At 40.8% G+C, this 20,844-nt stretch overlaps 1 protein-coding gene across 2 annotated transcripts in view; it reads right to left on the bottom strand.

Annotated features, from left to right (window-relative positions):
- The window catches only part of API5 (apoptosis inhibitor 5), a 28,197-nt gene extending 9,554 nt beyond the window's left edge, over positions 1-18,643 (bottom strand). For both annotated transcript variants that reach the window (XM_019975271.2, XM_019975272.2), the window contains exons 1-10: positions 18,419-18,643; positions 9,367-9,528; positions 8,187-8,280; positions 7,658-7,723; positions 6,979-7,130; positions 4,890-5,096; positions 4,329-4,433; positions 3,143-3,232; positions 1,799-1,980; positions 7-100 (exon numbers count right to left, since the gene is read on the bottom strand). In XM_019975271.2, coding sequence (XP_019830830.1) covers positions 7-100; positions 1,799-1,980; positions 3,143-3,232; positions 4,329-4,433; positions 4,890-5,096; positions 6,979-7,130; positions 7,658-7,723; positions 8,187-8,280; positions 9,367-9,528; positions 18,419-18,487 — 1,221 coding nt within the window. In that variant the 5' untranslated portion in view covers positions 18,488-18,643. The remainder of the gene's footprint in view (positions 1-6; positions 101-1,798; positions 1,981-3,142; positions 3,233-4,328; positions 4,434-4,889; positions 5,097-6,978; positions 7,131-7,657; positions 7,724-8,186; positions 8,281-9,366; positions 9,529-18,418) is intronic.
- Between the last annotated feature and the right edge of the window lie 2,201 nt (positions 18,644-20,844).

Here is a 20,844-nt window from a genome sequence, read left to right as displayed (position 1 = left end):
TCTCACCTCATCTGTTTTTAAGGCCTCGCCTGTTTTGCCTTGGAGAGCCAAGCGGAGTTGTCTGATGTAAACCTGCAGGCCCCGTGCAAAGTACTGCAGCCTAAATGAAGAAGTGTTTATTAATGAACAAATCATCACTGCAACTGTTTTAAATTCGAAGAAAACTACAGCCTTTACCAATAAAGAGTAAACTTTGAGGGGGACTTCCTTTTAATTATCAATGTATGATCATAAGAGATACACAAATAAGTAAAATAAAAGTAGTTTTTGTCAAAAATTGAAAGAAATCCACTGGCAATGGAAACACTTCTAGAACTGGGTTAAGGAAACTTGTTACATTAACCTGCAAGGTTAACCTAAGTTAGAAACAACCCAGACCATGGGTTAGAATCAGGTGGCCTGGAGTCTTCTCTTCCACTAGTCAAGTGAAGCTCAAGTGACAGACACAAGTCACTTAATCTGTGTTTATCTGCTAACAAGGGACGGTGTTTGACCCATTTGCACCTTAGGGTCCAGTTTAAAAATAAAACAAAATTTTGCAAAGGATGTCGAGTAATCTTTTTTTCAAATTTGTTTCCAGGTAGTATGTGTGGAAAAGTGCTACCATAACTCCAGCCTGCCGCCTTCTAGGAATTCTGCTTAACAATGTGGCATTGCTGGTTTTTTGTCACTTTCAGAGTAATTTCCTAAGATGTTTGCTTCTGGTCAAATGTTTCAGCAAGTAATAAACCTCTGCCTTACCAAAGCATAGAGGACAATCACAGATGATACAGTAGCTTAAGATGAGAATTTGTTAACAATGATTTAATACAAAGTATCTTCCTGAGACACAAATTGATTTCTCCAGTGCTGCTCCTCCAGCCACACTATAACATAATAAAAACCCTGTAAGATATTAAGAGCAGCTGCAGCTGCTAAGTCACTTCAGTCATGTCCGACTCTGTGTGACCCCATAGACGGCAGCCCACCAGGCTCCTCCATCCCTGGGATTCTTCAGGCAAGAACACTGGAGTGGGTTGCCATTGCCTTCTCCGATTAAGAGCAGCTATAGTTTACCAAATACCCAGTATATGCCAGGCACTGTGCTTTAAGTTTTTCATTACTGTCATTTAATTCTCTATAAGGTAGATGCTGCTGCTGCTGCTGCTGAGTCACTTCTGTCATGTCTGACTCTGTGCAACCCCATAGATGGCAGCCCACCAGGATGCCCCGTCCCTGGGATTCTCCAGGCAAGAACACTGGAGTGGGTTGCCATTTCCTTCTCCAGTGCATGAAAGTGAAGAGAGAAAGTGAAGTCGCTCAGTCATGTCCGACCCTCAGCGACCCCATGGACTGCAGCTTTCCAGGCTCCTCCATCCATGGGATTTTCCAGGCAAGAGTACCAGAGTGAGGTGCCACTGCCTTCTCCGAGGTAGATGCATCTATAAATTAGTATCTATAAATTTAACAGTTGAGGACAATTTGATTCTCACAACTCTGTAAGGCAGGTGCTGTTATCTATAAAGAACAGCTGAGGACAATTTGAGGTGTTAGGTCAGAGAACCAGCCCAGTATCTATCCTAAAGCAAGTGAGGAGAGCCAGAGGGCATTTCTGTAAAAGGCCATCCTCTGCCAAGCATTTGTCATGCCACCACAGTTGCATCTTTGCATACATTCCTGTTTTGTGGATCTTGCATTCTTTTGCATTGTAGTAAGAAAGGGTGGGGAAAAAGCTCTTGCAAAATGAAAACGAAACCAAGGCAGCCTCAAGATAGCTTTCACCTTTATCAAGGACTGGGGCACTGCAATCATATATCACCTGATTTTGAAATCTTTGAGCTTTTCTGCATTCAGCTTAGCTGTTAAGAAATCTGGAAGTTTTCGGCCCAACTGGTGAAAGCTGTACAACAAGCATTCCACATAACTGAACTGCAGCTTGGGTTCCTCATTACCAGCATTCTCCCCGTTTTCTGCTTCTTCTGGAGGGAGAGGCATGTACTCCTAAGAGATGAAAATACAAGAGATAGAGGAGATCTGCTCTAGACACTCTAATTATAAAACATATACTCAAGTAATTATAGGACACACTTTTAAGACACGAAACATTAAAAACTACCAAGATAAGAAATTTACATAAGATATCCCTTTTACATTTTGGATCAATGACCCAACCGGTCAACATTCCATATTAACCTATAGTATAGCTGTTGCTGCTACTGACGACAAGAGTAGCCAACCCAGCACTAGGCAGATGAAGGGACTGAAGTTCTGAGAACTTAGGTAAAAAAAAAAGCTTTAGAGTCAGGATTCAATCTAGGTTTGGCAACAAAAGCTGATGCTCCTAAAACAGTATTCTTAAAAAGTTTCTTAAAAAACTGAAAAAAGAGTTATAGTATGATCCAGCAATTCTACTCCTGGGCAAATATCCAGAGAAAACTAATTCAGAAAGATACATGCACCCCAATGTTCATAGCACTATTTACAATAGCCAAGATATGGAAGCAACCTAATGTCCATCGATAGGTAAACAGACAGGGTGTGGAACATCCATGTGCACACACACACACCGCAGTACACTCAGCCATGAAAATGGGTGAGACAGTGCCATTTGCAGCGACAGGGGCAGACCTAGAGATCATTATACTGAGCAAAGTATGTAAGAGAAAAACAAGAAAGAGTATAAGACATATGTCTCTCATGAAATTCCTAGAAGAAAACATAGGAATAAAGCTCCTCGACCTGGGTCATGGTAATAACGATTTTTTGGATATGACACCTAAACTGTAAGCCACAAAATAAAAACCAATTATGACATAATGACTTCACTTCTAGGTTGTTAAAGCTATTTGGCCCTGGGCAGTAACGGCGATGGTGCTCTGGAGAAAACAGAATATTCTGATGAAGAAATAGTAGAAAAACTTACTATATAAACCTTGTATTATATTTTGTCTAAAGCATCAACAACAGAAGAAATGCAAAAGACTAAAACAGATTAAAAAAAAAAAAAAGTAGACAATTTTGTGGCCTGAGCAGCTAAGAATACTCATTAGGATTATTACCTAAATCACTTCAAAATCCGGCTCTGCATAATCTGTAAATACTATACTACTAAACTTTGGGATGCTATACTGACTATGCCATAAGGAAAGAAAAAAATTCTTACCAATAACTTATCAAATAGTTTCCTTAAATTTGTTTCTAGTTTTTCCATGTCACCACAAAATGAACTCATTTCGGCCAAGAGTTTTAATACCTAAAACACACAATTTACTGTTATTAGCATTCTTTTCTTTGAATGAGCAAGGGTTGTAAGATAATATTCTAGGTAACTATTTAAGATTGCTTATTTTTCAAATAGGCTTTTACAGAACATAATGTTTGAACTGGAAAAAAAAAAGATGCAGCTCTATTTTACTTTGAGGAAGCTGAAGGTCGGAGAGAGAATGTAACCTGGCAAAGTCACGATATATGAGTGGCAGTGCAGACCCTGAAACCCTGATCTCATGGCTCTCAATATGCCTGTGGGAATAAGTAAGGAAAGGAACACACACGACACTCTCTGCTACAGGACAATAACACACAAGGAAGAGACGACCAGCAATATTCACTGCTAATATTTAGGCTGGGCCTCCTGTGCTATCAAACTCAGTCTCTGCATACTATCAAAGTATCAGTAACCGCCACTGTTCCTGAGGTTCATCTCTGCTTTACTCAATCCCAGTCTGGTAAGTCACACCCAGGACATGTGAAGCAAACCACAGTTTAATTGCACAGTGAGACTCTCCTCTCTCCTAAGGACCTATGAGGAAATGGCATATTTCCATATTTCAGTTGAACTAAACAAACATTATCAGGTGCTTTTCAGAATCAGGCTCTACATTAGATTTTGGAGATTCCGAGAGGAATAAGGTTAAATTGGGGAGAAAGCAGTAAAGTATTTTTATATGCTCCGAAAAAATGTGTACGTACATTACAATTGATATAGAAGGGAGAGAGGGTAGTCAATTCTATTGGAGAAGGGATAAACGACATTTTGTGTGAATCTATTTAAACCTGGCTCTATCAGTTACAGAGATAGGAACTGTCATGACTGAACAATGTATTTAAAAGCATTAAGGTTACAAAGGTAGAGAATGACTATAATGAAAACTACAGGCATTGTTTTTCCCACTGCAGCAAACTCTCAATGAATCCATAAAGCATTTCCATGTAATTAATCCTGGGACAGATTATTAGCTAGCCACCACCAGGCCTTAAATCTCTTAGCAATCAGATCAAGTTAGTGGTTTACATTTAGGTTGAAATATGGCAATGCCTTTTCAGTGCTAAAGCCAGAAATTTTCTCTTACCTCCAACTGTATATCAAGACCTTCCACTGGGGTAGTCAAGGAACTGAGGTTAGGGAGAACTTGCTCACAGAAATAAGTCACAAACCTTGTGGAATGAACATTTTTCTGTAAAAATCCAAAGAATACTGATAAATAAAAAAATAAATACATTATTTTTTTGTTGTCAAAAAAATAAATACATATTCTCTCAAATGTAATAGTCGAATGTCAATCAACAAATGCTCAGTATCAAAGCATCAAGTACTACAGCTAAAATACAATGGGAGAGCATATCCCAGAGCATCTCATAAATAACCTCAACAGACAGCATATACTTAGTTGCAAAGTAACCTGGAGCATGGGACTTAAAATTCTCAAGACTTTTCAAAAGTCTCTAGGCAAGACTTTAAAGAAACTTCTTGCTGCTTTGGGCTCTTCTCCTAGGCCTGCATAAAACAAATGACTGCTCCACTGTGTTAATACTTTTATGCAGAGCTTTGAGGAGAACGGTCAAGAGTATATCTACACAATTCAAGCCAATAGCATAATCAAAATACTAGCTATATAGAACAAAGAGCTCACAGAGAAGAGGGGTACCGCCTGCCGAGTGCACTGTAAAAGCCTGTCCACACAGTCAGGGTCTGAGGGGTTGAAGGTTTGTTCCAGGTCAGCCTGCTCAGCCACCAACTCTACCAGTTGCTGCCTTCCACTCACTGTCTGTAAGCTTTTTAACCCAGACAGTATCTTCATGAACAGGACGAATTCTTCACCGGTCACATCTTCTAGCACCTGGAAAGAGACCATTCAGAATAGTTATTAGTATCTTTATCACTTGAATGGAAAAGAAAGAACAATATTGAAACTGCACAGCAAATTCGTTGTGCAGAAGTCGGTTTGCTGCTCGGATCTCTGAAACACTGAAGACAGAACAACTTCAAGCTTCAGTCGACTTAGCTTCAGAATAAGCCATGCACTCTCAATGGTGCACTATATTGTTTCCAAGGGGACAACACTTGGTTCTCGGGAAATTTTACTCTTTTTTTATGTCTAAAGCACAGATGCACATATAGTACATAAACAGATATCCAGTATATCTGTGGTGTTAAAATTTCAGGGAGAGTGGCTGAGGATACTCTCTAAATCTAAAATACCTAAAAAGGCTCTTCAGGGGCTGATAGCGGGAAAAAAAAAAAACCATGAAAATCTGGCAATAAACTGTTAAATCAGATTCAGTTCCTTATATTTAAAAGCAGCCTCATTCACATTAACATGGTAATTACACACAAAACAGGAAAAGTGAAAGTGAAAGTCTCTCAGTTGTGTTCAACTCTTTACAGTGTGGGATTCTCCAGGCCAGAATACTGGAGTGGGTAGCCTTTCCTTTCTCCAGGGGATCTTCCCAACCCAGGGATCGAACCCAGGTCTCCTGCATTGCAGGTGGATTCTTTATCAGCTGAGCCACCAGGGAAGCACAAACCAAACAGGAGACCATGCAAGTTTTTAGTCTTCTGTGTCAGCGGGTCTCAACCTTTCTGTCCACTGACCAAAGGAGCAAGCAATCATGACACATCCCACCAGACACAAAAGTGAAATACGCAGCTCCTTTCTCTCTCATTGAAGAAATCTTGCCAATAAGCAAGTGAGTGGTGCCATTAGAGACAACATTGAATTTTCCTGAACACATAAAAATAAACTATTCCCAAACTTTGGTGCTGTTTGAACGAAAAGTTAATTGTGGCACACCTTTCAAATCTTAGCAACTGTAACTCTGCTAGTGCTGGGTGCACAGACAAATAAGCATGGTCTCCTGAGTTTATAATGTCATGGGACAGTATAAAACAACAGGTCATTTCAAGGTGATTTCATTTCCATTTTGAAATGATTCAGAATCCTATGGCTGAATATCCTAAAATTAGGGAGACAGGTGGGAAATAAGTAAAATTTCCTGAAGGAAATGATTCATTCAGAGACCTGATGAATGCATAGATTTTGAGGATAATACCACAAAGGATTTATATGTGATCAAACCCTTTAATCTTTGGCCACCTCATGTGAAGAGTTGACTCACTGGAAAAGACTCTGATGCTGGGAGGGGTTGGGGGCAGGAGGAGAAGGGGACGACAGAGGATGAGATGGCTGGATGGCATCACTGACACAATGGACGTGAGTCTGAGTGAACTCCGGGAGTTGGTGAGGGACAGGGAGGCCTGGCGTGCTGCGATTCATGGGGTCGCAAAGAGTCGGACAGGACTGAGCGACTGAACTGAACTGAACCCCTTTAAAGTAACACCGTGATTCATCATTACAAGTGCTGCTGTTGTTGTTCAGTCACTAAGTCATGTCTGACTCTTTGCAACCCCATGGACTGCAGCATGCCAGGCCCCTGTGTCCCTTACCATCTCCCGGAGTTTGCCCAGGTTCATGTCCATTGATTGGTGATGCCATCCAACCATCTCATCCTCTACTGCCCCCTTCTCCTTTTGTCTTCTCCACTTCCCATTAAAGTGACCAAAGTGCAAAATACAACAGAAGAAAATCCTGAAGTTCTACAATGGTTCTTATGGGACATATGCTCTTATAAACAAGCTACGTATAGCACTGATGAACAGTGCTAAAATCAACTATGTTCCTGTGCATTAGGGAAGTTCACTAAAAGATAACGGAAGCTTACCTTTTTGGATTCAGTTAGTATAAGTTCCTCTACTTCCTTTGTTAAGACTTCATCTGGTAAAGTCTTAAGTTTTGTAGAAAGGAATTTAATTGCTCGTTCTCTAACAATGTCCTCTCCTTGAAGTATTTGGCTGAACAAGCCACCTAAAGTCCCTGCAAAACAAAATAGTTGCATCCGGAAGTCAATTCTATATAGGAATGACATCCTTCAAGTTAATTTGAATTACAGCATTTCTTTTCAAGTGAATTAATATATATCATGAATATCACTGATACTGGTTAAACCAGTCTAAAATTTCTACAGTCTCAACCATAAGAGTGATCATATACTTTGTTCATGGACTCAGAATCAGCTTGAGCATGACATTTCTTTTTTATCATTATTAATAGTAAATAAGCCCAGGGATTTCTGGATGAATTTTTTCAAGTGGGAAACAGAGTTTTTCCAACATATTTCTAAGGGAAAAGTTTGGTCTGTTTTTAAAATTATTTCTTCTGGTTTTCTGAGTCATCTTGACTCAACAGCTTGAGCTAAGCTGCTTTTTTGTCCCCTGAGAACACTTAGAATTTTTATGAAACAGATGTCTGGGTGAATCCCAGACTTTACCCTTAATGAGAAATGCCAAATTCCCCAATTTGTTAGGACATCAAACACAATTCAGAACAAGAAGTGGCCTTACCTTTTGCATCCATCTTAAATATACTTAAGAGGGCGTTGTTCACTAAGTTAAATTCTGCAGAGTCATCTGGATAGAGAGAAAGAGGTACAGTGTATAATCTGCTTCCTTTTCAAACTTAAGACTCAACACAGTCTGTCACAGATCACACTGAGAGGAGACGTAAACTAAGCATTTATCTCAGGTACCAAGAAAACACAGCTTTCCTGGAAGGGTAGAGACCCTGATCCGTGTACCTGGCAAGCGCTGATGCTAAGATTGTAAGATGGTACAGTTAAGAAACTACAGGAAGCTGGGGGTGACAGATCACGATGCATCAAAATCCCCCAAAGCATCCAGTCATTATACCTTCACAACCAGAATTCAAAACAAAACTAGAAATCAGACAGTCATAAGTCATTAAGCTTCAAACTAACTGTATGAAAAAAGAATTTAAATTTCTATCAAAGGCAAATCTTCAGGGGAAAAAAAAAAGAATCAGTATTTCAGAGAAGTTACATTTAGATAAAAGGGTAATAATAAAATTCCTTACCTGTTTGCAAAAGTTGGGTTAGTATATCTGCCACTCGGGGGAGATTTTCTCCAGTGGCAAACTGAGGCAGCTCTTTAATTGCTTGCCGTCGAATCTGAACATAATTTCAAATAAAAAATTAACCAAATACTATCATGAATAAAAACAACAACCTCGACCTTTAAAGAGGACAAAAAGTATGAGAGAAACTGTAATAACCGGCATATGCGCCACAAAACTATACAACATGAGGTTTTCAGTTTTAGAGATAATTTATTCCACTTTAATATTCAAGCTTCACAGAATATGAAACAAAATGTGGTGGAAAGGGACATTAAATACAATTATCTGACTCGAGTAGACAGACTTGAGATTATAAACAGTCTATATGTTGACTATATACAATTGTTGGGTTTTTACTACCTACCTGTGGGCACACCATACCGTATCCCTCAAGAATGGCTGCAGTGGCCAAGGTCATAGCTAGTAACGACTTACTTTAGGATGTTCAGTATGCAAATTTGTGGATATATTCTGTGTACATAATTCCAAATACAGGATCTTGGTTTATTTAGTTTAATATAAAAATTCAAATTTTGCACAAAATGTTGATGATTCACTACTTTCATTTGAAAAGCCAGGGGCTAATAGTCGAAAATTCTTAGGAACTTGTATCAGCAGCCAGAAATGCTAATGCTTAATTCTGTTCCAAGGAAAAACTACTCCTTTTTATTCCAGTAATAACATATAATTATTTCACAGTTCAATTATTTTTCTGCTATGAAAACTATTTAGGGGTGTTGAAACTATATTTTATGCTGCAATGCTGTTATTATTTTAAATATCCAAGAAAGCATAAATCGACTACAAGCTAAAGCTAGTCTGATTTCACGTGCACTTTGCCTAACAATCTACGAAAAAGATGTGAGCCACAGCTGTTTTCAACAGTGGATAATAAATAAGCAAAACGAAGTATTTTGCATGCATTTTTCACAACTGAAAGGTGGAGAAAGAGCTGACACGTTTCCTCACATGCAGACTGAAGCCCTGGGATGCTGCCCCAGCAGACCAGACCCGGCGGCAGGATTTTACCACGCGCTAGTACGCCTGGTGCTTCAGGTACCTTAGCCACACAGAGAGGATGTCTGAAAGCGGCAAAGGCGACACTGAAAGCCTGTCGGAGCGTCAGCCATAAACGTACCGATACGTCTTCGTCTTCACAGAGGTCCAACTGCGCATTGATAGCAGAATCGGCCAATTCTGGAAAATGCTTAAAGAATTTTGGAATAAACTGAGCTGCTAATCTTTTTTCCTTGGTACCGCCTTTGACACCATCCAATATCACTTGATAAGCATCTTTATGCTGAAACAAAAGAATAAAGCAGAAAAGAAATACAATTTTGAAGAATGGCAAGTTAAACAAACTTCTTTGAGTTTGCTTTAAGTTAGTAAAATTTCACACAGGCTAAGAAATAGGGCTTACTTTGGGAGTTTTACTGCTTAAATTTAACACCTACCTTCCTACTATCTGTTCCCTGCCCTTCACATTATTCTTTGTCATTTGGGAAAGAGAGAAGAATGTATCTAATTTTATGTGGAAAAAAAAGGTTTGTTATGTACTAACACTTCTTCATTTAGTGATTAACTGTTCTTAGTCTTGTGACTGTATCATGCTTTAAAATTTTGTAATAAACAGAATAAACACAACTGTACTCATCTCACACGCTAGCAAAGTAATGCTTGAAATTCTCCAAGCTAGGCTTCAATAGTATGTGAACCGAGAAATTCCAGATGTTCAAGCTGGATTTAGAAAAGGCAGAAGAACCAGAGATCAAATTGCTGACATCTGTTGGATCATAGAAAATGCAAGACAATTCCAGAAAAACATCTACCTCTGCTTCACTGACTACACTAAAGCCTTTGACTGTGTGGATTGCAACAAACTGTGGAAAATTCTTTCAGAGATGGGAATACCAGACCACCTTACCTGCCTCCTGAGAAATCTGTATGCAGGTCAGGAAGCAACAGTTAGAACTGGACATGGAACAACAGACTGGCTCCAAATTGGGAAAGGAGTACGTCAATGCTGTATACTGTTAGCCTGTTTATTTAACTTTTATGCAGGGTACATTATGTGAAATGCTGGGCTGGATGAAGCACAAGCGGGAATCAAGATTGCCAGGAGAAATATCAATAACCTCAGATAGGCAGATGACACCACCCTTATGGCAGAAAAGTGAAGAGGAACTAAAGAGCCTCTTGATGAAAGTGAAAGAGTAGAGTGAAAAAGCTGGCATAACACTCAACATTCAAAAAATTAAGATCATGGCATTTGGTCCCATCACTTCATGCCAAATAGATGGGGAAACAATGGAAACAGTGACAGACTTTATATTTTCTGGGCTCCAAAATCACTGCAGATGGTGACTGCAGCCATGAAATTAAAAGACACTTGCTCCTTGGAAGAAAAGCTATGACCAACCTAGATGGCATATTTAAAAAACAGAGACATTTACTTTGCCAACAAAGGTCCGTCTAGTCAAAGCTATGGTTTTTCCAGTAGTCATGTATGGATGTGAGAGTTGGACCATAAAGAGAGCTAAGTGCAGAAGAACCGATGCTTTTGAACTGTGGTGTTGGAGAAGACCCTTGAGAGTCTCTTGGACTGCAAGGCGATCGAACCAGTCCAGCCTAAAGGAAATCAGTCCTGAATATTCATTGGAAGGACTGATACTGAAGCTGAAGCTCCAATCCTTTGGCCACCTGATGTGAAGAACTGACTCACTGGAAAAGACCCTGATGCTGGGAAAGACAGAAGGCGGGAAGAGAAGGGCACGAGAGAGGATGAGACAGTTGGATGGCATCACCAACTGGATGGACATGAGTCTGAGTAAGCTCTGGGAGTTAGTGATGGACAGGGAAGCATGGCGTGCTGCAGTCCATGGGTTGCAAAGAGTCTGACATGACTGAGCAACTGAACAGACTGAAGAAACACAATTCTCAAATAATTGTGTTACGTTTAGATATACTGATCTATTTTCAATGAGCACATTGCACAAGGTAGAATATATTCCTGAAATTAAGCAATAAGAGGAAAGTTAGGAAGCTTTATTTTGCCTCATGTTTTAGAATATAAAAATGGTAATTTGTTCTGCATGCCCAATGTCATATATTTAACTTTTCATTAAAATAATACATTCAAAGTTCGTTTGTTTCCTTTAAAAAAAATTTCAGAAGTGCTTGCCCTCAGATACTCACAATATATGAAGAGTCAACAAATTCCCAGTCCCCACTACACACTTGCCTCCAAACTAGCCCTTTTATTAATGGATCAAGTTGGGAAACAAAGCAATACATATCGTGACTACAGAGAACTTTTAATTACTGGAAAACCTTAAACATACTACTAAACCAAATATGTACACAATATCGTATTTACTCTGTAAAAGGCAATCCTCTAAATGCTTTAGATAAGTTAAGTGGATGACTAAAGAACATCCAGTATATTACAGACTCAAGAGAAAAAAAAAGGCAGGATGCAAAGATATTTAGGTTCATTGGAATCTCAATTAAGGACACTATTTTTTAAAAAATAATCAGAAATAAAGTGTTTTATGTATCAAAAGGCTATGGTCACAATTAGATCTTTGAATGGTACAGATTTTAATATACGCATATTTACTAGATTAATGACAACTCCTATCTTAAACATTAATACCAACCCCTAAATAACAGAAATTTCTGTGAATAAGGAGGATAGCTTCCTCATGAAATGCAGACACAAAATCAGCCTTCAGGAATTACTACTTCAAAAGTATATTACCCACTTTTTAGTGCAAAGGTTCAAAAAAAATCATGGCTGACTTCTCTGCCACTTAACACTCCTGTAGCTTGCTCCATAGCTTCTGAAAAGTCGCTCAGTGTGAAAGTGAAAGTGTTAGGTGCTCAGTCATGTCCGACTCTTTGACACTGCATGGACTGCCAGACTCCTCTGTCTATGGGATTTCCCAGGCAAGAATACTGGAGTGGGTTGCTATTCCCTTCTCCAAGGGATCTTCCTGACCCAGGGAGCCGACCCAGGTCTCCTGCATTGCAGTCGGATTCTTTATTGTTTGAAAGTAAAAGCTTCCCACCAGGGAAGCCCTCAGTAGATGTCATAAAATCAAAGTCTGGAGCCATCCGACATCCTTACTTTTTGCAGAGTTATCAGTCCAATTTCCTTTAACTTGAATTTCAAGCTTTACTTAGAAAGACCTTTGAATTGTCTAAAATTCACTGTCTAAAAGTAAATGAAGAATTCCTGCTTGAAACAACCCATCCCCCTACCAAGGAAAAAAAATCTGGAATAGAACAAAAAGGGATCACCAGCAACATCTGCTGAAAGCCTACAAGGGGCTGTGGAATGCCTTGTGTATTGTGTGGAAGGCCTCACAGTAATCCTGTGAGTTAGGTGTTACTACTATCCCTATTTTTCAGATGAGAAAACCACCAAGGCTCAGAAAAGTGAAATAATTTGTCCAGAAACACACAGTAGGTTAAGTAGCAGATCCAGGACCCAAACATAGTTCTGATGGGTTTTTAAGTCACGATCTGTGTCTAATACCAAGCTTCTTTAATTGGAATCTTTCAAATTAGTATTCTGAGGTCTTAATTAACAAACGAGGAGAGAAAGAAAAGTTTGCCAGATCCAGGGTTGTCAAAGGTAATTTGAGTCCTAAATACAGGCTTCACACAAGCATGTAAATTGGAACGTATTATCCCAAACATAAGACCTTTGGAAAGTTAAGACATTTTAACATCGTTAAACAACCATTAATAGTCATCAGTTTTATCAAATAATTTCACAGACATTATTAACAGACTTTAATTATCCTTTATGAAATGCAAAATAAAATTATATTCTCTTTGCCAGCTTTTTAAATTATCTGCTTTTCGACTGCAGTATTCGGACAAGACTTTTGAATAGAAATCTCCCTCAAGTAGTTACTACTTCTGGTTTTCAAAGAAGACACAAGATGTAAGTGATATTTTCAGTGATCACAGTGATTCATTAACAGGTAGGTGTGTAAACACAATAAAACGTTTCACATACTACACAGCACTGTGCACTTTCCTTTTCCAACAGTTGTATATTTTAGCTAGATAAATGGTTTATCATCCTAATAAAAGGCTTTAATTGTAAACATTTTTAATACATTTCTAAAACTATATCTGTGATTTTAATATCTAATAAAAAGAGCAAATGCAAAAGAAATCATTAAGATATTTTCAAGTAAAAAAGTTACAATTTGATTCGCATTTAGTAGACACATTCTAAAAGAAAAAGTGAAATCACAACTAATAAGTAGCCAGTGATGTGCAAAGTAAAGCTGTTACTTTAGAGAAGAAAGGATGCAGTTCCAACAAATTTCTCAAGTATGACATAAAAAGAAGATGGATGAACTAAGCTGTATTCCTTCCTTCCTTAGACTCAATTAAACTTAGTTTGTGTGTTAAACTGTTAACACTTCTACATATTTTTGAGGGATTATGAACTTGGTTGGTCTTTGATTTTAGCTTAAGCATGCCAGAAAAAAGTACCAAAAGAATGCTATTTCATGAAACATAAGTCAGTAAAGTTTATACTCTTCTGCCCTTAGAGCCAATACACTCCTGTGTAAGAGAACACAAGAGAAATCAGAGTTTAGGTGTTATATTGGTCAGATCTTACTGCAGTCTAACTGCCAAAATCCCTTAATAGGTGTTTGGTTTTTCTTTAAGTTTTTCTTCTTCTTCTTTTTTTTTTTAGTTTTTCTTGACTACATAACATAAAATTAAATATTTACATCTTAAAATTAAGTACACTCATAAAAAGTTGAGACAAAATCTAATGATGGGCCACAGCATGTGCTTTTACGGCCTGTTGGGAACCAGGAAAAGGGCTGAGAGGGCTAAGGAACACAGCAGAGGAAGGAGACCTGCCTAAGGAGTGGCAGAGGCAGAGCGGGAGAAAGGGGGCCGAGTAAGGAGGTTACAAGAGGAGAGACGACAGAAGGACTGCAAGTTTTGAGGTATTAAATAACGCTTCACTTAGAATTTATGACCTGCAGTTTGCTTCTTAGAACATACATGTTCACGGTTTAAATATGTCTGAGTATGTGTGTATAAAGTTCCCTTCTTCATTCAAGAGAGACTCCTTGAAAACAAGGGTTATGTGGTAAATATGTACCTGTTCCTTCCTTGACTGTATTTCTTCAAATGTTCTACTGAAGGGCATGGGACAAGGCAAGGAGAGAACAAAAAAATGAAAGAATTTAACCCTGGGCAGTCCCCTCAGTGGCAGCTCCCTGAGCAACTGTGGAATTCACCTCTTTGAAAAAGGGTGAAAATCAAAATAAAGTTAGAAGGAAGTTCTAGACTAAGAAACTCAAACATGGTTTCAAAAGTGTCCAGAGAAGTGTGTGTTAGTTGCTCAGTCGTGTCAGACTTTTTGCGACCGCATACTCTGTTCATGGAATTTTCCAGGCAGGAACACTGGAGTGGGTTGCCATTCCCTTCTCCAGAGGATCTTCCAGACCCAAGGATTGAACCCAGGTCTCCTGCATTGCAGATGGATTCTCTACCGTCTGAGCCACCAGGAAGTCCAGAGAGGTGCCTGCCAGAAAATTCAAACTCTCTACTGTAAAATCTTCTAAGGTAACATGAAAATCTGGCTTAGGTACATTAAGAATGTAAATACTTTTTCCTCTCCTTAAAAAATCATGAATGGTGTCCCTTCTGTTAAGTTGGCTGTTGCTTTCAATTAAAATTTATAAGCAGTATCTTGAAGCCCAATACACTTTTCTTTAGTGAGCAGTTTTAGGAATTTTCTCTAAAAGGGAAGCATTATTACACAACAGAGCAGAATTAGTTGGCATTACGGTTTAGGCCAGCTTCAGTTCTACCAGAATTTACTGTCTGAGGCTCAGCAAATCATGACACCTTACTACACAGAGGTCTTTTATCTTATTTAGTTGTTTGACACTTGACATTACAGTGTCACGAAGGCACTGATGTCCCATCACTTAAAAGAACTATGCTAAAACCTTACTGTCCAGCAGAGTGGCTGCTGGGCTTCCCAGGTGGCTCAGCAGTAAAGAACCACCTGCCAAGCAGGAGACGTGGCTTCCATTCACGGGTCAGGAAGCTCCTCTGGAGAAGGAAATGGCAACTGACTCCAGTATTCTTCCCTGAGAAATCCTTCGGACAGAGGAGCCTGGGGGGCTACAGTCCACGGGGTCACAAAGAATTGGATGTGACTTAGTGACTAAATCAACAACGGTGTTTGGTACATGATAGGCACTCAAAAAAGATACTGAATAAATGAAACGCGGGTCCTCATTCAAATCTGCATGAAAGGCGGCCCTCCTGTTTTTCACAAACTTCTGTCTCCTAAGCACTCTTCCTAAATTAAAAGCAGATTTCTTCTGAGAAACATTACTGACCTCTTGAGGAAGAACTCTCAACCTAAGCTGGTAGATTTATAACTAAAGATGACATAAGAGGAAAATCTGAACAACTCTCAAATTCATTGAATAGGAAAACTCCAGTTTGGCTTGTTTTCTCTAACGTACTCTAAGTAGGTGACTGTCCAGCAAAAAATGAGGGTTGGGGTACGGGACAGCACTGGGTTCTCTGGAAGAGTCCTGAATCACCTCTTTGGGAGAGCAAGTATACAACGGACTTGGGAATCACTGTTCTATCTTTTGTCCCCCATCCCCTCTGCAATGAAGTCAATTTTAGGCAGAACAATTTGCTACACTCTTCCCTAAGTCAGTCATAACGAACAAGAACATCTTCACTTACTAGTTCCCCTGAGGAACAAGGACAACAAAAGCTCAAATTGAGTGACCATCTAAGTTTTCCCCACCCTGCCTCAGTGGGCAGAAAATGCTTCCTTCACAGATGACTCAACACACACATCCTATAAACATCCACAACAGACTATCAGTAAGTATTTCTCATCGACGACATCAAAATTCTCTACTGAAGTGGAAATGTGTAGGAAAGAAAAATCATCTGATACTTGAAACTGGTGTATTCACAATTCTAGATTAAGCTAAATATGGTCCCAAATTAAGTTTTTTGTTCAGCTCACAACGATTCAACCTGAATTATACATCTCTTTACTCTTTCTCTTAAAGATATGGGAATACCAGACCACCTTACCTGCCTCCTGAGAGACAGGTCAGGAAGCAAGTCAGAACCGCACATGGAACAATGGACTGGTTCCAAATTGGGAAAGGAGTATGTCAAGGCTGTATATTGTCACTCTGATGATTTGACGTATATGCAGAGTATATCATGTGAAATGCTGGGATGGATGAAGCACAAGCTGAAATCAAGATTGCCAGGAGAAATATCAGAAACCTCAGATATGCAGAGGACATCACCCTTATGGCGGAAAGCAAAGAGGAACTAAAGAGCCCCTTGATGAAAGTGAAAGAGGAGAGTGAAAAAGCTGGCTTAACACTCAACATCCAAAAAACTAAGATCATGGCATTTGGTCCCATCACTTCATGGCCAACAGATGGGGAAACAATGACAGTTTATTTTCTTGGGCTCAAAAATCACTGCAGATGGTGACTGCAGCCATGAAATTAAAAGACGCTTGCTCCTTGGAAGAAAAGCTACGACCAACCTAGACAGCATATTAAAAAGCAGAGACATTACTTAGCCAACAAAGGTCTGTCTAGTCAAAGCTATGGTTTTTTCCAATAGTCATGTATGGATGTGAGAGTCGGACCATAAAGAAAGCTAAGCGCAGAAGAACTGATGCTTTTAAACTGTGGTGTTGGAGAAGACCCTTGAGAGTCTCTCGGACTACAAGGTGATCTAACCAGTCAATCCTAAAGGAAATCAGTCCTGAATATTCATTGGAAGGACTGATGCTGAAGCTGAAGCTCCAATACTCTGGCCACCTGATGTGAAGAACTGACTCACTGGAAAAGACCCTGATGCTGGGAAAGACTGAAGGCGGGAGGAGAAAGGGATGACAGAGGATGAGATGGCTGGACGGCATCATCGACTGGATGGACATGAGTTTGAGTAGGCTCTGAGAGTTGGTGGTGGACAGGGAAGCATGGTGTACTGCAGTCCATGGGTTGCAAAGAGTCGGACACGACAGAGCATCTGAAATGAACTGAATTACACATGTTCAGAAAAAAAGGATGGGAGATGTACAGCCACAGCTTTGCTAATGTTATCAGTCTTTAGGATCTCCCACTTCCTACTGCTTTGGGATGGGTAAGCAGGAGAATCAAATGACGTTTTAAGCCCTGAAAAGATACAGCATGGGATTTCTAACAGTGATGGAGATTATGTCGGGGAGACTGGTTCTTTTACCAAGAAAACACACCACCACTTCATCAACTCCTCAAGTTCAATGGACTCTAGCACTTGAAGGCTCACAAAGCAGCAGCGGCTCGGAGGGCCGATTCAGCACTGCTGAAGTTGTGTCTGGGCAAACACTTTAGGGAACTCTTGCCAGACAACTCTATTTAAAGCTGCACACCACCCCCTTACCCCCGCGCACAGCCCTGTTATATTTTCTTCACACTTTTCACGGGGTGTGTGAGTGTGTGTGTGTGTGTGGTGGGTGGGGCGGGAGGGAAGCATCTAACTTTCTTATTTATCACTGCTCTCCCTCACTAAAGATGCGTCCTGGGAGAGCACGGGTCTGTGTTTCTCGTACTTCCAGGGGCCGGCGGCAGAACTTGGTTCCTGGCAGGCGCTCATCGAATAGGCTAAATAACGAAATCATAAGCCCTCATTAAAGTCTAGACGTAACGGCCCCTTCGGAATTTCACAAACTTCTGTCTCCCAAGAGCTCTTCCTAAATTAACTGCAGATTTTTGCCTCGAGAAAGGCGTTTCTGAACTCACAATTTAATCGTCCAAGGGATTGAGCGCCACCGAAAAGGAGAAGGACTTCAAAGGACCCTGGAGGACAAGGATCAGGGAAGAGACTGAACTGGGGATGGGGTGGGGTGCTGAAAAAGCTGAATTAGGAAACGGTGAGAAAAGGCTGACCACGGGAGGCAGAGGAGCCTGGGACGCGGGGACCGCACTCTGGCTGGTGAAGCCCGGATCTGCACTCCCGGGAGGGGCCCACCCCGACGAAAACAGCCCGGGCGGCCAGGAGCTCGCGGGCGGGCGAAGCAGCAGCCCCCGCCGGGCCCGGGGAGCGCTTTCGAGGCCGCGGAACGCCGGCCCGCAGGCCGCTGGGTTACTCACTTGGCCCACTTGCTCCGTGGCATCGGCTAAGATGCCGTAGTTGCGGTAAAGCTCCTCCACGGTCGGCATGGTGAACGACAAGCCCGGGGCCCGCTCCTGCTGTCCTCGTCGTCGTCGTCGTCGCCGGCGCCCCCGCCGCCTCCGAAGTTCTCCAAGCCTGCGACCCGCACTACTCCGCCTCCAGCTGCCGCCAGTGCCGCCGCCAGTCACCGCGCACAGGGCAGCTCCTCCCCCAACGTCTACGTAAGGACGTGCGCGTCGGGAGCGGCCTTAGTTACCGGCCAACGCGCCGTATGCGCTTTGGTCGCCCTCTAGCTCTGGGAGGTGCAAAAAGCCGTAAGGACGATTAAAGAAGCTTGTCGTTTTCTTTTTTTTTTTGAAGGCTTGTGCCTGGAAAAAGACCCTGATGCTGGCAAAGATTGAAGGCGGGAGGAGAAGGGGACGATAGAGGATGAGATGGTTGGATGGCATCGCTGACTCGATGGACGTGAGTTTGAGTAAGCTCCGGGAGTTGGTGTTGGACAGGGAAGCCTGGCGTGCTGAATGAAGTCCATGGGGTCGCAAAGACTGAGAGACTGAACTGAAGTGTGCCTGGCTAGCTTGGAGGGAAATACAAAGATGACTGCGTTTCTGCCCTTAAAGGATCTCAAGTTGGCCAGAAAAGTGATTTTAGAGGGAGAAAAATAGAATGATGAATGAAAGTGCAAGATCTTCTATGGAAAGTCATAAACTACTTACAACGGATTCAAGGAAGATAACACAAATCTGTGGCAATGGATTCAGTGTTGTTTTTATTCTTTTTTAATTTGGGATTTTTTTATTTTTTTTTTTTTTTGAGCAAAAATCACTCAGGTGTCCTTAAAAAAAAAAAAAAAAAAAAGACTCTAGTTGCAAACAAAACAAAACAGAAAAACCCAAAAAACAAAACAAAAAATTTGTCCATCAAGCTAAACCAGTCTAGGAGTGAAATTTGACTTGCTGGGAAGGTTTGTTTATCTTTGCTTACTGCCAGAATAGAGTTAGGACCACCTGATTGTGTTTAATATTCAAGAGGGTAGTAACTAACTGAAACCATATATACTTACTGATAAGAGTCTGTAAAATACAAGTTTAAACTAAAAAAAAAAAGGAAGTTGCAAAACAGCTATAAAATGATCACATCTTTATTACAAAAAGCATACAAAACAAAGTTACATGTATTCATATTGAACAGTCAAGATTGAAACATCAAGCTATGTAATAGTAAATTTCAAACCCAGATTCACTTGTGCAGAATATACACAGGCAATGGTTACAAAACAGTTCCTTGGACCTTGTATCACTCATTTAGATTAAGGATATTTTAAAATATTAGGAAGTAGGAGGGGAGGAGTTGGTGAGGGTTTTTTGAAAGAGAAATTCTGGACTTTCCAGGTGGGCTCAGTGGTAAAGAATCCACCAGCCAATGCAGGAGGCACAGTAGACTCAGGTATGATCCCTGGGTCGGGATGATCCCCTGGAGGAGGAAATGGCAACCCACTCCAGTATTCTCACCTGGGAAATGCCATAGACCGACGAGCCTGGCGGGCTACAGTTGATGGGCTTGCAAACAGCTGGGCGTGACTTAGCCACTGAACAACCAAATGGGGTGGGGAATAAAGAGCAGAAAGGCAGGATGGGAAGCAGGTTCCACCTGGAGCAGAGATCAGGTTGAAAATTGAGTTTAGTGTTTGTGTTCACATGTGGGAATGGACATTTTAATTTCTGAATTGAGGACTATCTTTTAACTAAAAGCAAGTAAGAAAGTTACGGCTCTGCCAGAATTTTTCTCTAGTGTCCGAACAAGATTTCTCTACCTTAATAAATTTTCAAGAGATAGTGAAAGGCAATAACAAAGGTGTATGTTGATCACATCCACTACATCAGGTACTCAATATAGTGTTAAGTGTATGTGTAAAAATAGGGAAGTGAGCTGGGGTGGGAAGTGAGGCTGTGTTTTCGAAGGGACGGTTGCTTTGGTTTAATATTTTGATTCACTACAGTAAGAATAAATTGTTATCTACATACAATGTGCATGCATGTTAAGTCACTCAGTCCTGTCTGACTCTTTGTGACCCTGTGGACTGTAGCCCGCCAGGCTCCTCTGTCCCTGGGATTCTCCAGGCAAGAATACTGGAGTGGCTTGCCATCCCCTCCTCCAGGGGATCTTATGGACCCAGGGATAGAACCCTCATCTTTTACATCTCCTGCATTGGCAGGCAGGTTTTTTTTTTTTTTTTTTTTACCACTAGCGCCTGTTGGGAAGTAAAGTTGCTCAGTCACTTCCAGCTCTTTGCAACCCCATGGACTGTAGCCTACCAGGCTCCTCCATCCATGGGATTTTCTAGGCAAAAGTACTGGAGTGGGTTGCCATTTCCTTCTCCAGGGAATCTTCCTGACCCAGGAAT

Source organism: Bos indicus, chromosome 15 (genome assembly GCF_029378745.1).
Source record: "Bos indicus isolate NIAB-ARS_2022 breed Sahiwal x Tharparkar chromosome 15, NIAB-ARS_B.indTharparkar_mat_pri_1.0, whole genome shotgun sequence".
Lineage (NCBI taxonomy): Eukaryota > Metazoa > Chordata > Mammalia > Artiodactyla > Bovidae > Bos > Bos indicus.
Note: the sequence above shows the minus strand (reverse complement) of the source record. Positions and strands in the feature narration are given on the sequence as shown.